The sequence below is a fragment of the Ictalurus punctatus genome, chromosome 28, assembly GCF_001660625.3.
Source record: "Ictalurus punctatus breed USDA103 chromosome 28, Coco_2.0, whole genome shotgun sequence".
Taxonomy (NCBI): domain Eukaryota; kingdom Metazoa; phylum Chordata; class Actinopteri; order Siluriformes; family Ictaluridae; genus Ictalurus; species Ictalurus punctatus.
In genome coordinates, this window is record NC_030443.2 from 11,930,088 (window position 1) to 11,944,550 (window position 14,463).

General features: G+C 39.5%; 1 protein-coding gene across 1 annotated transcript; it reads left to right on the plus strand.

Moving 5' to 3' along the window:
• Positions 1-1,715: 1,715 nt before the first annotated feature.
• ube2g1a (ubiquitin-conjugating enzyme E2G 1a (UBC7 homolog, yeast)) lies at positions 1,716-14,463 on the plus strand. Its single transcript, NM_001200490.1, is given in 6 exon segments — positions 1,716-1,870; positions 8,780-8,882; positions 9,677-9,774; positions 10,782-10,960; positions 11,144-11,267; positions 14,287-14,463. Coding segments are annotated over 5 exon segments (513 nt in total). The 5' UTR covers positions 1,716-1,824; the 3' UTR covers positions 11,231-11,267; positions 14,287-14,463.

A 14,463-nucleotide genomic window follows, 5' to 3' on the forward strand; every position in this document is an offset into this window, starting at 1 on the left:
ACAACATATTTTTATTGCACTTTCACATTTAAATAAACAGACCACTGCTTTCACCTTGTACAAATCTTTACATTAAATTAGACTGGTTCTTAAAGTGCATCATCTCGTAGAAGCAAAATATAAATCAAACTGTACCCAAAATATAGAATAAGAAAAAATAAAAATGCCTTCAACCAAATGAAAATATGCAATCCAATGAAAACAATTCAGGGGTATACGGAAAAGGCAATAACAGTGTTTACAGGAGGAGAGATGCAGCCAAATCACCCAATAGAGTGGTGCAGGGATGATGACATTTTGTACGGGAACCCGGAAATTAGCGTCACACCGGTTCCCTCCACAAAAACCCAATAGGATTTTCCCATAGGCTTTTGGATTATTTAAAAAATTAAGCCCTTTAATCAACAAAAGTTTACAATACTAACATGTTTTGTCCATCAAGATCATTTTCACAACAGCACATGACTTTTATGAAGTTTGAAACCTAAATACAATCGCCAGAAATAAACAGCTAACTGTAAGCTATAAACGATCTACACCACAGTCTCGACTTCAACATCACCATCACCAAGTTTCCGTCAACTTTTCCAAATTTTAAAACATTTTCCATAACGCTGTGGATGAATCTTCATCCACATTTATTTTTGGTATTGTGCACAGCATACCTGAACCAGTTTATCTGCAAAGACTTTTCCTGTTCGGCGTGATGACGATTAATGTCCCTGACAACGTCTGTAGTGCCATTTAGCAACATGTTAGTGTCATGATTTCCCCTCGTGCATAGCGCTGGAGCACACTCTGAAGCACTAAAATGCTAACTCGTTTCTGGGTTTTGGCGTACAAATTGACATCTTCCCTGTGCCACTCTATGGTGATTGGCTGTAAGTTTAGGAAGCGCTTGACTTGATCTGCAGCGAAGTTTTCTATGAGTGGAGGACGAACTTTAAATGTCAATATCGTAGTCGATTATGTTCATGTTATCGTGGGCAGTCAAAAATCGTAATCGAGATCGATATTCGATTAATTGTGCAGCCCTATAGTGTAATGAGACTTTTGTCATTAATATGCAATATAATAAGTAACTGAAGTAAGAACAAATGTAAGGTCATGTCAGAATACAAAACATCCAAAAAAACCCCACCTCAGACTGTATACATATACATATATGTATATGATGAATATATATATATATATATATATATATATATATATATATATATATATATATATGTGTGTGTGTGTGTGTGTGTGTGTGTGTGTGTTTATATGTATATATATATATATATATATATATTCATCATATACATATATGTATGTAAACATCCGTATGCATTTCTATGTATGTACATATACACATATGTTTAACCTTACATAAAAAACAAGTTAAATCTGGACATTGGGTGCTTTTCTTATCATAAAACATTTTAAATATATTTAATTATGTATTGAATTATTTGAATATTTGGAATATACAGAATAAAATCATGTACTGATCTCCACAAATAATAGCGACACACTCGTTCGTTCGAACGAGTCCGAAATTGACATTGTTAAAAAATATATATATTTATTGATTTATTTATTGATTGATTGAATGAATTTGCTCGGCGCATGCGCAGACGCGATGCCCATAAGTGCCCTCGAGCTCTCTCTTTTTTCTCGTGGCTTCATTGGAGGTACTGCGCATGCGCGCACCGGATCAGAATGTTGAGATAAACGGACTAGGAGAGACGGACAGTCAGCGACGAATATTTATAGACTGCGCTTCTTTTTTCTTAGTTTAGTTTGAACGCGAATTAAATTCAAAGTACTCTAGCTATAACGATGACGGAGCCCCAGTCCGCGCTGTTACTCAGGAGACAGCTGGCAGGTAATTCTACAATGACTGCTGACGAGTGAAATGAAAGTGGCTAAGCTAAAAAAAAATGCTAGCTGGCAACCGGTAGCGTGTTAGCCAACCGACTTCTTCGCTCGCGCTTCTGTTCTAAACCTCTTTGTTTTGCTAAACACTTTAAACTAATAATTAACAGTTGATTTAAAAGCACACTGAGTCGCTCTGGTGTGAGTAGGCACATTTATTATTATTTTCGCGTTTAAATGTTTATAAACGTTACAGTCGGGACGTTTGTACTGAATTTCTGGCCTGTTCAGCCGACCGGCAGCGTTGCTCAATGCTATTTAGCTTGCTAGCATGACTGCTTACGTATTGACGTCTATGAAGCCACGTCTAGCTAGCAGCCTTTCCTTTTCTTCATTCCTTCTCGCTTATTCTTTCGCCTTTTTATTTTACTGTCACTGAAATACGAATGTTACGATACAACAGGGTAACTAAATGTAATGTTTGTTCTCGTTGCTGTACCAGTGTTTAATGGGCGACGTGTTTGTGTGCACTGCTGCTGCAGCAGGGTAATCATATCCCTTTGTTTTTTCCCCCCTCAGCTAGCCAGCTAAAGTTAGCATGCTCGGTTAGCCAGCTTCTAGCCAAGGGGTCACACGGCAACATCAGCAATCCGATCTCACATTAGACGTGCTTATGAGCGTGATTTACATGCACGCGATGAACTTGTACTGTTGTTTTAAAATCGTATATACGTGATGTGCTTTCTTTCTTTCTGCTCTTTTGTCCACCGCTAGCAGTGAGCAGGACTGATATCTCACTCTCTCTCAGCCTGATGCATGAGTGACAGCTCACTGCTTTGCTTTGGGGTCCCATGATGTGCACATTAAGGTCATCATAACACCATAATTTCAATACTTCAGTGATCTCAGTGACTGATAACAAAATGCCACCCCCCCCCCCCCCCCCCCCCAAAAAAAGCACATGTCATTGTCGCATGTTTCCAACAAATGCAGAATAGGTTAAAGCAGTCTGTGTTTCCAAGTGCACAAGCTCACATCTTAATAAATTACATTTACAGCAGTTAGCAGGTCTTTATCTTTAGAGTGGTTTGTAATCTCCAGCAAAAACCTCCTCGTGCTAATGTAAATGGGTCAGGGTCTAAAAATACTAGAGATGTTACTGCAGGAAAAAATAACCCTACACAAGTCATGAATTTTGTTTGTTTGTGTGTGTAAAATTAAATGTATTACTTGTATGTTTTAGTGGTGTTAATGGCGCAGAAAATGGAAATTGTTGGAGAAATTAAGTGAATAGGTTTTTGGTGTGTCTTTGAAGCACATTTAGTTCAGTTTTAGTAAATAGCTTATGTGCCCAAACAGGACATGACTCCAAAACTGAACCGAGAGATTACACAAACAAGGTTCTCCCAACTGTTTTTACCCTTACAGTGATTTGGCCCGAAAGTGTAAGTGTTGTGCAACGTTTGCTGTGAAACACCATACCCCCGCCCTTTAGAGTCAGCATAGAGCACCCCCTCCAAAAACACACACGCTCACACACACACGCGCATACATAAACAGCTAGAACATTTGTGCCAAATGTTCACAGCTGAGAGCAAGCCTGTCCTGGCACCATGCCAAAGATCCTCCCGATCCAAGGACTGTAAAGAGATCCTCAGGACCCCGTGTGGACTGCTCGACTCGTCCTCTTTCTGCCCGGAGCCGATCGACCGATTGGAATCGATCGTGTTATGACCGCTTTCTCTCAGCACCAGCATAATGAATTGCTGAACCGCGATTATGCTCTGAGCGCTCGTCTGGACCGAGGAGAAATAAAAGGCTTGTGCACACCACATCATTTTAGCCCTGATTCCCCACTTGCCGCCAGATTTTGGGGTTCTGTGAGTGCTCACTGAGTGCTAGAGTGGTGTTAATGGTTCAGCGATGTGATTTTCTCAGTCTGCAAGCGATTGCCACGGCTATGATGAAGTCTGTAGAGTGAAACCATCTGCGAGTAGTTGGGAGTACAACGATGAGAAACAGCCAGTGAGAGTCTGCTAGAAAATCTAGTTCATCTTTTGTAATGTGCAGCAGATCCCTGAATCCGGTTTGTCATGTGTGTTTGTGTGGGACGTGGAGGGCGAAATGTAAGCACAGTGGGGCTTGTCACTGCCTTAGTCACTGAGAAGGTCTGTATGGCTCTGGTTGTTTTAGGCAAGCATGCCTGAGTGGTATTGGGTGTAATGCATTGCATGTAAGAGCATGCATTAATGGTGCCAATGGAGAGGCATGTTAGGGATGGGCAATATCTTATCGTTTGTGATATACCGGTAGAAATTCTCCCCACAATAAGAATCAATCTTTCCACGATAATAATGATAAATCCTGGTTAATGATGTATTTCTGTGAGCAATGGTCTACGACACATTCGCACCTCCCATGCAGAGCGAAAATAAGTACGGCAGAAGGCGGACGTGAAGCTGAGGAGGAGTTTACCACTAAACGAGAAGCTATTGCTACAATCTGGAACTGGTTTAGTTACAGAAAATCAGTTTTATTTTTAGATGAATGTTTGTGTTTCTGAGGCTCTCAGGGTCACAGCTATCACTTGTAGCCAAAAACAGTGGTGCGTGGTACTATATTTATTTCATCACTGATATAGTTATCGCAATAAATACCAGAAAATATCGTGATGTAGTTTTAAGCCCATATCTCCCATCCCTAAGGCCTGTATGGTTTTGGTTGCATTAGGCATGGTGGTAAGGCTGAAGGAAGAGTGGGAATCTCATGGGCACCGGAGGAGGTGCAACAAGTGGTAATGCCATAGCAGGTCAACATCTACCTGTGTAATCAGTCTTCTTTAAGAAATTATTTGGCATGGTTGTTAAGGACCAGCCCTCCAAAAAAAAAAAAGACATGATTCCTGCCAACGTGAACCATCAACTATAACTCCGGTTCTCTTTGCAGTACATACAAAAGGTCACAGAAGTCAGGACTGTAAATAGGCATAGAGGGTTATTTCATTATAAACAGCTTTTAATAAAATTATATAAACCATGCATGCCTATGCTTGTGGTGAACAGTAGCCCTGATAAACACGGCATTTTTCGTTTACTTTATAACCCCTTTTGTGTTTTGAGAGGGTAAACATTCACTGCTTTCTCTGTTTGGCAACACAGACAAGGGAAGCTAAGGCATATCAGAGAAAGATATCGTGTTGCTTTGCTCTGAAGTCCGACAGCACATTGTTAAGATTCCTATAGGCTGCAAACTGGGCGAAAAGGAAGTTTCTTAACTTGATAGCCATCGCAGTATTTTGAATACGTTTGTGATTGCTGATGCTGTCGTCCCAAGCCAAAAACGACAAAATAACCCAAATGTTTTGCTTTAGTAGACAAAATGGATAGAATTATTATTTTTTTTTAAATAGATTCAATAAAGAATTATTTATTAGTTTGTGGAAATGTTGCCTTGAAATTTGCCTTCTGCACGTCTCTGTCCAAGAACAGTCATGTGGTTCTGAAATGTTTTAAATATAGGTCGAGTAATACCCTGTACCCTACCCTCTATTTTGCTTCATTGTTGAAATTTAGGATAAATCTTTGATTACACACAAACACCTCTGTATCTGAGTGCAGATCAGTTTGTGCATTTTCGCAGAACTCTTACATGACACTTGGTGTCACATAAAGAAATATTTCAGAAATTAAGTTGATCTAGTATGAAACGTGGCAAAAATGTCCGTCAGAGCTGAGTGATTTGGTATTATGGCAGTTTCTGCAGTCTGAAAATGTAACCAGTTTCTGAATCTGGTTTGTACACTGTTTTTGTTGTAAGTCAGCTTTAGCTTATGTGCCCTGTGTAATAGTCTTACCCTGGCATTCACTGGCAAGTCGGTTACAGGCCAGTGAGCTTTTACCTGTAGGTCATTTCCTGGACATCAGATGTGATTTATAAATGTCCCTTGTCCTCGGGGTGGTAAAACAAAACCCGGTTGTTAAATTGACCAGACAACTTATTTGAACGTTAAAAAAAAAAATTATGATTCCATTTCATGTTTCTTCTAAATGGTTCTGCTTTGTATAATCGAGTCAGAATGCTTGTATGATTCATTTGCTTCTAAACGCAGACTCCACAGGCAGCCAGTTATTTCATCAACATGTTCTGTGTTCCTTCAGTCCTCTGTGATTGTTTTGCTGCGCTTTGTAAGCAGATCACATGCAGAAGTCCATGCCAGGCAGGTCCTTATAGCTCTCACGGACAATCAGGCACCACATGTGCGCTTAGATTTACACGCCGTGCCTCCAGCCCTGACCACAAACAGGAACCTGAGCTGCTTTTCATGCTGATCTGAAATCAGGTCTGCGCTTTCCATTAGTGGCTATGTTTAGGACATGGACCGGGGGTGGGGGAGGGTGGTCCACCTTCTTTTCTGGAGCTTCAGAGCAGTCTGCAGTTTCCAGGCATTCGTTTACCTGTAGGAGAAATAATTTTTGTTTATTTTAATGGATATTCTAAATCTTTTTAATTGTCTCATTGAATTTGTTGTATGTTTCTTATGGGTCTTCCCTTTAATCTGAACAGGATGGCAGTAATAAACTTCAGTCCTGTCGTTTTAGTGAAGGTGTGCTTTAGTCATTTTTGAAAATTTTTTACCACGTTCTAGCTTAAATTGATTAGTTTCTGTATACATCAATGTATAATATGATGTCTGTTCAACTTCAAATGGATTGTATTTATTGTCCAATATTTTCAGTATCTTTTGTTTCCTTATTGAACAAGTAGCAAATCCAAACTTAACTACACATTATTAGCTACGTTTAAATCCAAGTTGCACATTTAATTTGGAAAAGATTTATTAAAAGCATGAACATGTGAATAATTATTAGTGACATTAGGCTGCATTTAGCTGACAGGACACGGGCTGAATGGCGATGCGTGGTTATACACTACCTCCTAATGTACAACATTGCAACGCGATAGCGTCATTAACAAATAACTGGCTATTGCAAACATTACATGGAGCATAACGTTAGCTGATTTCACAGCAACAGTGCCAGCTGCCTCAAACAAACATAATATAGGACCGCCTTTCAGGTGCTTCGCCAAATTCCAGGTGTTTCCTTGCTTTGTTTGAAATGAACAATAGCATCGGTTGCACACCGGCTTCAGAGCATCAATTATGCTTGCAGTCATGCGCCTTGAATGCAAAGTATTTCCATATTTAACTCTTACCACCTTTCCTCTGAACGAGTCGGGGCGGAGCTAATCTTCTAATCACCATCTTCTGTAGTCCCCCCACCCCGTGTGCTTGTAGGTGTTGTTCTTTACCACTTTTGGCCGACTATAACACTTAGGCATATTTGCTGCCCCCATCAGTTCCGGAAGAATTGCAACCTCGGTACCTTCATTGCCAAGGTACTTTCGCTACTGCAGAGTCACATTTTAAGAATGTTGGTACCGAAGTATCGGTTCTCCTGACATCCCCACAGTTCAGTGCATTTTGAAGATTTTATTCGCATCTGGTATTTCCTTCCAGTGTATTAAGACAAAATAATGCAATATCCACATTTTAAATAAAAATACATGTATGGAGACACAGCTATTGTCCTTTAAATCCATTTTTTTGTAGACATGCAGAAAAATAAGTTTGCTGTTTGGCAAACCACACCAGGATTGAAGAAACACTGCTTTCTTGTTAATTGAAATTAATAAACAGGATGTTTTGTGGTTTGAGAATGAATCTCATCCACTGTTGGTGTTTGTCATGCTGTTATTATGAACTGAGGAAAGGTGGTGCGTTGTGCAAAATAAGTGTGTAGTGCTTCGTTTTTCTGCTGGTCAGCAGTGCCATGTTCTTCTGTGTGATTGATCAAGTTATGGACGTGCTAGGAATGACAGGAGAGGTAGCAATGTAACGTGTTTATTACAGGAGTGGATTACACAGTCCAAGGTTTCTCTGTGCAGTCTGTGACAAGAGCTGCTGGAGAAGATAAAAAAAAAAAATGAACCCGTAGAAGAAAATGCATTTTAATCAGTATTTTTAAAAAGTCTGCGGTGCGGTACCTGGTTGATCATACACCATGACAACCCTTGCTGTGATACAGTGAAGTGGTCTTTTACCTGTAGCCTTCATTGCAGCATTAGAACAATTACACAGTAGTTGGCTTTTTATCATCAGTGTGAAAGGAATTTTTACATTCCTGTCTCAGTAACACTGCATCACATGAATTCGATCTGTATTCCTTTAATGGCTGCGCTGGATATGAGAGTAGAAGAGTGTCGGTGAAATGGAGATGATGCAAGAGACTTTCAGGTGATGAGCGAATTCGCGTTATGCGCTTGTATAGCGTGGCGCAGGGGTGATGTCATTTTGTAATACCTGGAAACAAGTTAGTGTTTTATCCCTTCTGGTTCCATTGTCACAAAGTTAATGTTTTTTTTTTTTTTTTTAAATAGGATTTTGATTAAAGCCTGAAATGAGGTCTGTGATGAACACAAGCTCAAAATATGTTCAGGTTTTATTCTATAATATAAAATACACCAGTAAAACACCCAGCCACTCCCCCAATTTTTTTTTTCATTTGTGAAAATTCTTGATGGACAAAACTTGATGCTAACTTCCGGGTTTCGGTACAAAATGATGTTGTCCCTGCACCTCTCTCTTGCGCAAAGTGTGAATACAGTAGAAAATCCTGTTTGGGATTTTTTTTGGTCATTTAGTCCTTTGCGCCATCACATCATGTTCTGTCTATACCGGTTGCAATTGTTTTTAAGGTATACTGGATCAACCATCAGAAATCTTTTTTTTTTTCCTCTTTCCTGCTCAGTGTCAGGTGTACTGTTTAGTTACTTGGAGTAATCACTGTAAAACCAGAGATCAGTTCCAGCCTGAAACACATTTCTCCATCATTAATACCCATATTTGTCTCTCTTTCAGAATTGAATAAAAATCCAGTGGAAGGCTTTTCTGCAGGACTGATAGATGATAACGACCTCTACAGATGGGAAGTTCTAATAATTGGTCCTCCTGATACACTCTAGTAAGTACAGTCCCTCTCCTGCGTTTCCCAGCCCTGACCTAACTGCACAGAGTAGTGAGTTTATGGGATCAGACAGAATCTAATATTGAGTAACTTTTCTGACATTTATCAAAGGTTAGAGCCCTAGTACAGAGTCAGCTGTGAAGTTTATGCACTGGTTTCCCCACATCCAGTTCAAGCATAGGTCTGTCCAAACCAAATATACACTCCATTATCACGCTTGTTGACAATCAGATATCGTTTTGAAGTTATTAAAGTTATTTGAGGTTCTTGCTTACATGCTCCAGTGGTATTTATATACAGGGAGTAGGAAATACATGTACATAAATGAGAGCATGTTGGCTAGGAGTGTTGAGAAGTAGGCAGTTTATTCAGATTGCACTTTGTTTTAAGATGATTGCTCCAAGTGCATAATCTGGTATAATTCTGTTATTGAGCAGTGTAAAAAACCAAAACTAATAATCTAATTGAAGGTATAAAATTTTAACAAATTAAAAAAACTTTCCAAAATTATAATGTTGAATAATTCTTAAAATGTAAAATAGCACATCTGTAGTTGGGTTACAGGTCACTGAATAGCCTTTCATGTGATTTGTATTCTGCTGCTGGTTTTCCTTTAATAAAACTTTTCGTTTTGGGGAAATTTTTGTATTTTTTTAGATGCGACAATAGACACTACATGACAGGAGATTTGTGTCTGAAGCTCACACTGTAGAATATGTGATGTAGGTGATCATTGTTTCTGGTTTTTCCTACATTTTTGCACTTTCTAAACACACATTTTGTGTCTACAGTGAAGGTGGAGTGTTCAAAGCCCATCTCACATTTCCCAAAGACTATCCTCTCAGGCCTCCAAAAATGAAATTTATCACAGAAATATGGCACCCAAACGGTAAGCAAGGTTTCAGTTTCTTAAAAATTTAACTTCACTGATTAGCCATATACGGCTTGTATTGCTTATTTTCTTTCTCTGTGTATATATAATCTGGTAGCACTGGGAATTCTCAAGAGAATAGAAAGATCATTTCTTACCAAATATTAAATCCATTAGTATGTGTCTTTTTAAAATCACTGGACTTTTTAAAGCGCTCTGCTGCCTGTGTGGCAAATTTTGGGGGAAAACTAGGGAGTTAGATTAGTGGTAAGTCTTCTGAATTTATACAATTGACACCTGTTGTTAACATGTATCCTGGGGGATATGATTGCAAGAGGACAGTACTAAATACAGGTGTAAACGGGGTATCTGATCACTCAAACCGCATTTGGAGGTGGTCTGTGATGTATACGACTACACAATGTTTGTAGTGTGCACACACACTTCTCGATGCAATCGAAGGACCAGCAAATCTTACTTAATTAGTGCAGGACTGTGTGGAAGTTGTGCTGAACGGTAGCACTCTCCAACACTAGGCTAACGGATAACGGTGACACTATAACATCAGAGAAGAAAGCAGCTGCGTTTCATGGCTTCTTTCATCATCTCATTTCTAAGTTTCGTTGGCAGACCACGTGTTTGAAGTGTTTGAAACAGCTCGTACAGGTACATGAGGAAGGATTCGCTGGATATTTCTACCTGTAATATAAATGCCGCAGGAGACAGGTGTAATAAATGTGCACGGCACCCTTCCTCCTGTGAAAAAGACGTACGGAATTCAATTACCGTGAAAGCGGTCACTGGAGATTTGTTCACATCGATAATGCCAGGTGTAAACGACTATGCTTTTCGGCTGTCCCCTTGTGATCAGATCACTCAAGACAGATGTTAATACCAAGTGTGAACCAGGACTCTGACACAGCTAGCTACACATTTAATTATAGAAAAGCAGCCTGTATGATGTGATCTATCTTTCACTCCAGAGTTCACGCGTTCTAATTTCCTGTTCTTGGTCTTGTTTCCAGTTGACAAGAACGGTGATGTTTGTATTTCTATTTTGCACGAGCCGGGGGAGGACAAGTACGGCTATGAAAAGCCAGAGGAACGTTGGCTTCCCATTCACACAGTGGAGACCATCATGATTAGTGTCATCTCTATGCTAGCTGATCCTAATGGAGACTCCCCTGCCAACGTGGATGCAGCTGTAAGTTTCTCTTCATGAAGAACCCTGGTTTAGAAACAATTTTACTTTACTTTACTTTTCATATAGTCTGCTGGCAGCGAGCTGGTAGTTACATTAGTACTACTTGGATTGCAATGAAGAAAAAAATCAGTCCACTTTCAACTTCTACTGAAGAAGTTGTTTGTTTTTAAAAAAACATTTCAGAAAGAGTGGAGAGAAGACAGACATGGTGAATTCAAGAGGAAAGTTGCCCGCTGTGTACGAAAGAGCCAAGAGACAGCCTTTGACTGATCTTCATCCAGCAGCTTGTAGCGTCACTATTTTCAGGGTAAGTGTTGGACTTTACCCATGTGGATTTACGGCCAAGATCCCATGACTTGTTTATTTTGGTGTATTCAGCTAGTCTTGCTAAGCTGTATATTCACCGGTGAGGAACAAATAAAGGTTACTAGAGCATATTATGCAGTAAGAAAAAGATTCCTGCCTTTAATCTGGTACATTGTGCCTTAGTCCTAAACCACATAAACAAAAGTTGATGAGTGGGGCCTGGTTATTCAGAGGTTGTTAGTCATTTTGTGTTTGTGCGTGTGTGTTGTTGGCACTATGCTTTTGTGTCATGGGTAACCTGTTTGAACAGGTCCAGGGGAGCACAGTTGGGTTTCCATGCACAAAGAGTTAGTGCAGAAAGTATGCCTTTTTATTCTTAGTTCAGGATAATATTTAGGTCTTATCTGACCTAGGAACAAGATAAAAATCCACTATTCCAACAAAGTAAGGCGACATTATTCACTGTATATCCGCGCTACAATGGTTAATGGAGCTGTAGGACTGCAGTTTTACGATAATACTTATAGGAAATCATCTACTTGTATACAGACTGGTGACCTATTAAAGGAAAACTGATGGCTCTACTATGCTGTTATGTGTGGTTTGAGCCTTCTTAGAGCAGGGGTTCCCAAATGACAAACCAGTAAATCTTCCCAAATGGACTAAGAATTTTCTTTGATTCCAAGCCTTGACCACGTTGCATATATATTAAAAAGAAAAGAGAATTTTTTTATTATTTATTCCAGGTTTATATAACAGGACTATGGTAACATTTGTTAGTAACATGCGTACATGTAACGTAAGTGACTAAAAACCAAAGGAATCTTCACTCTGGGGCGGTGTTATGCAACCTGACGCAAACTAGAAGAGTCTGGGTTATACTTGATCATGACTTTATTTGCATGTACAGAAGTGGCAGTAGCGCGTGGAGAACTGTTAAGACACTCGCTGTGTATCTTATGTACAGCCGGAAGATTTAAAAGTGGCATTTATTCGGAACGTCAGCCAATACATCCCAAGTGTAAAATGTGGCGTGACCTCACACTGATGAGCTCTGTCTCTCTTAAAGATTTCTGCTGCTATTTTGAATATTGTTGTGGGCTGCATCTCAAAACTAACTCTGACCTTAAAATTCAGTAGTTTTTAACAGTCTAAAAAACAGACTTTTTGGTAGGTTTGAAAGCAATGGGAGATTTTTAAAATGTTAAGCAGTAACTGTAGTAGGAAAGCCTATGAGGTAATGGGTGATTTTAGTAATCGGAAAATCACAGCAAATCAATGCAAAGCTCCTCAGACTACCGTAATTTCCGGACTATAAGCCGCTACTTTTTTCACACGCTTTGAACACTGCGGCTTAAACAATGATGCGGCTAATTTATGGATTTTTACGGGCTAACGAGCTTCATGCCGCCAAAACATTTAGCCTTGTCACATCAGACCAATGAAATTACCGAACAGGTCACAGTAGACCAATGAAACTGTTCGAATTAAATCAAACGCACTCGCACTAAATTCTTCAGATCAGTCATTTAGCACTTCATGCACACACCCTCATCATGGAAAACACACGAAGAAATGCAAATGATGCAACTTTCAAGTTAAAGACAATCGATCTGGCTGTCGAAAAAGAAGGAAATAGCATGCGAAAAGCAACTTTTGCTCAAGTTTCCCAGTGGATCCTAACAGCGTGAAGCAGTGTCAAAAAATCTACTATCACCAACTGGTTTTGAAAGGCTGGACTGCTGTGTAACTGCTGTGTAAAAAGGTCTTTGTGTAACATCTTTCTGTGTAAATATCTCGTTACAACGTGGACACCTGCGGCTTATAGAGAAGTGCAGCCTATATATGTACAAAAATTTTTTTTCTTTTTAAAGTTAGTGGGTGCGGCTTATATTCAGGTGTGCTCAGTAGACCGAAAATTACGGTAGTCACCTTTATCCTATTCTGAAACATGTCTATCTTGATGCGTCTCTTCCAGGATGACCCCGTCCCATCTACAGGGCACAAGGGCTCATAAAATAGTTTGATAAGCATGAAAATTACATATAAATCCTATTTTATGGCCTTAACAATCACCAGATCTCAACCTTATTCAGGAAATATGGGAGAATAAGGACTAACGTGTAACAGTGCTTGAATGCCATAGTCAAAACACCAATTGAGGGAATAAATTTAGGAAATTTTACGAACGTTTCAAGTGCAGTTAATTATTTGTCATGCTATACGTGCAAATAGATGACTGCTTGAAGCCGTGGGCTGCGTCCCAAACCGCATACTTACCGTCTATATAGTAGCTGAGACATGTATTTCACCTACTATATAGTAGGTATGTATGTGGTTTCGGACGCAGCTGTGCTCTCCTGTTTGCCATAAAACGGTTGAGCACTGCTGTGTGTGTGTGTACGTGTGTGTACGTGTGTGTGTACGTGTCCAGTCACAAAATGCAGTGAAAACTCCAACACCATGTTAATAGTGTGATTAAGGTGTTTACGTGTCTGTAATACACGTCCATAATGTGACTAAAACATTAGTACTCCACATGTCTTAATTCGATTTGTGTTTACTTCGAGTATGATTTTAGCCGGATTAAGGTAATAAAAAAATTGCTGTTTACATGCTAGTTTCTTAATCAGAGTATTGTCTTAATCGGGTTAATATCAGATTATTGCTGTCCATGTAAACGTACTGACTGTTCATCCCTCTATTACAGTTCTATAAATGTGGAGAACCTATGGCATGGGGCACCAGGTTCTGGTGGCTCAAAGTGGTCATTGCCAATATATTTGCTCATTGTGTAAAAGTATACCAAACAAAATTCCATTTCCTCCATCTAGCAACACAGGTCATTAAAAAAATCTGACCTTTTTAGGACATTTTGTGTACTGCTGTTGAAAAGTTGAAATGGGATCTTGATCTTGTGTCAAGTTCCCTTACTATACATTTGCAAAGGAATAACGTAGAAATAACTGTAAACTTCTGTTGATTTTCGAGTTTAATTTTTATATTTTTGTCTTTACCAGGTATCCAGTCGAGAAACAACATGGCACTGTTTTCCTGCACTCTACCACCCTATTGCCGGATTCTTCTTGATTGAGCGTTGGCAGAAACAAGCTGGCATCAATAGGCTGCAACAGAACAATAACGGCTCGTACAGATACGGACAGAACGTGCCAAGCAAATGCCAACATCCAAAAAAA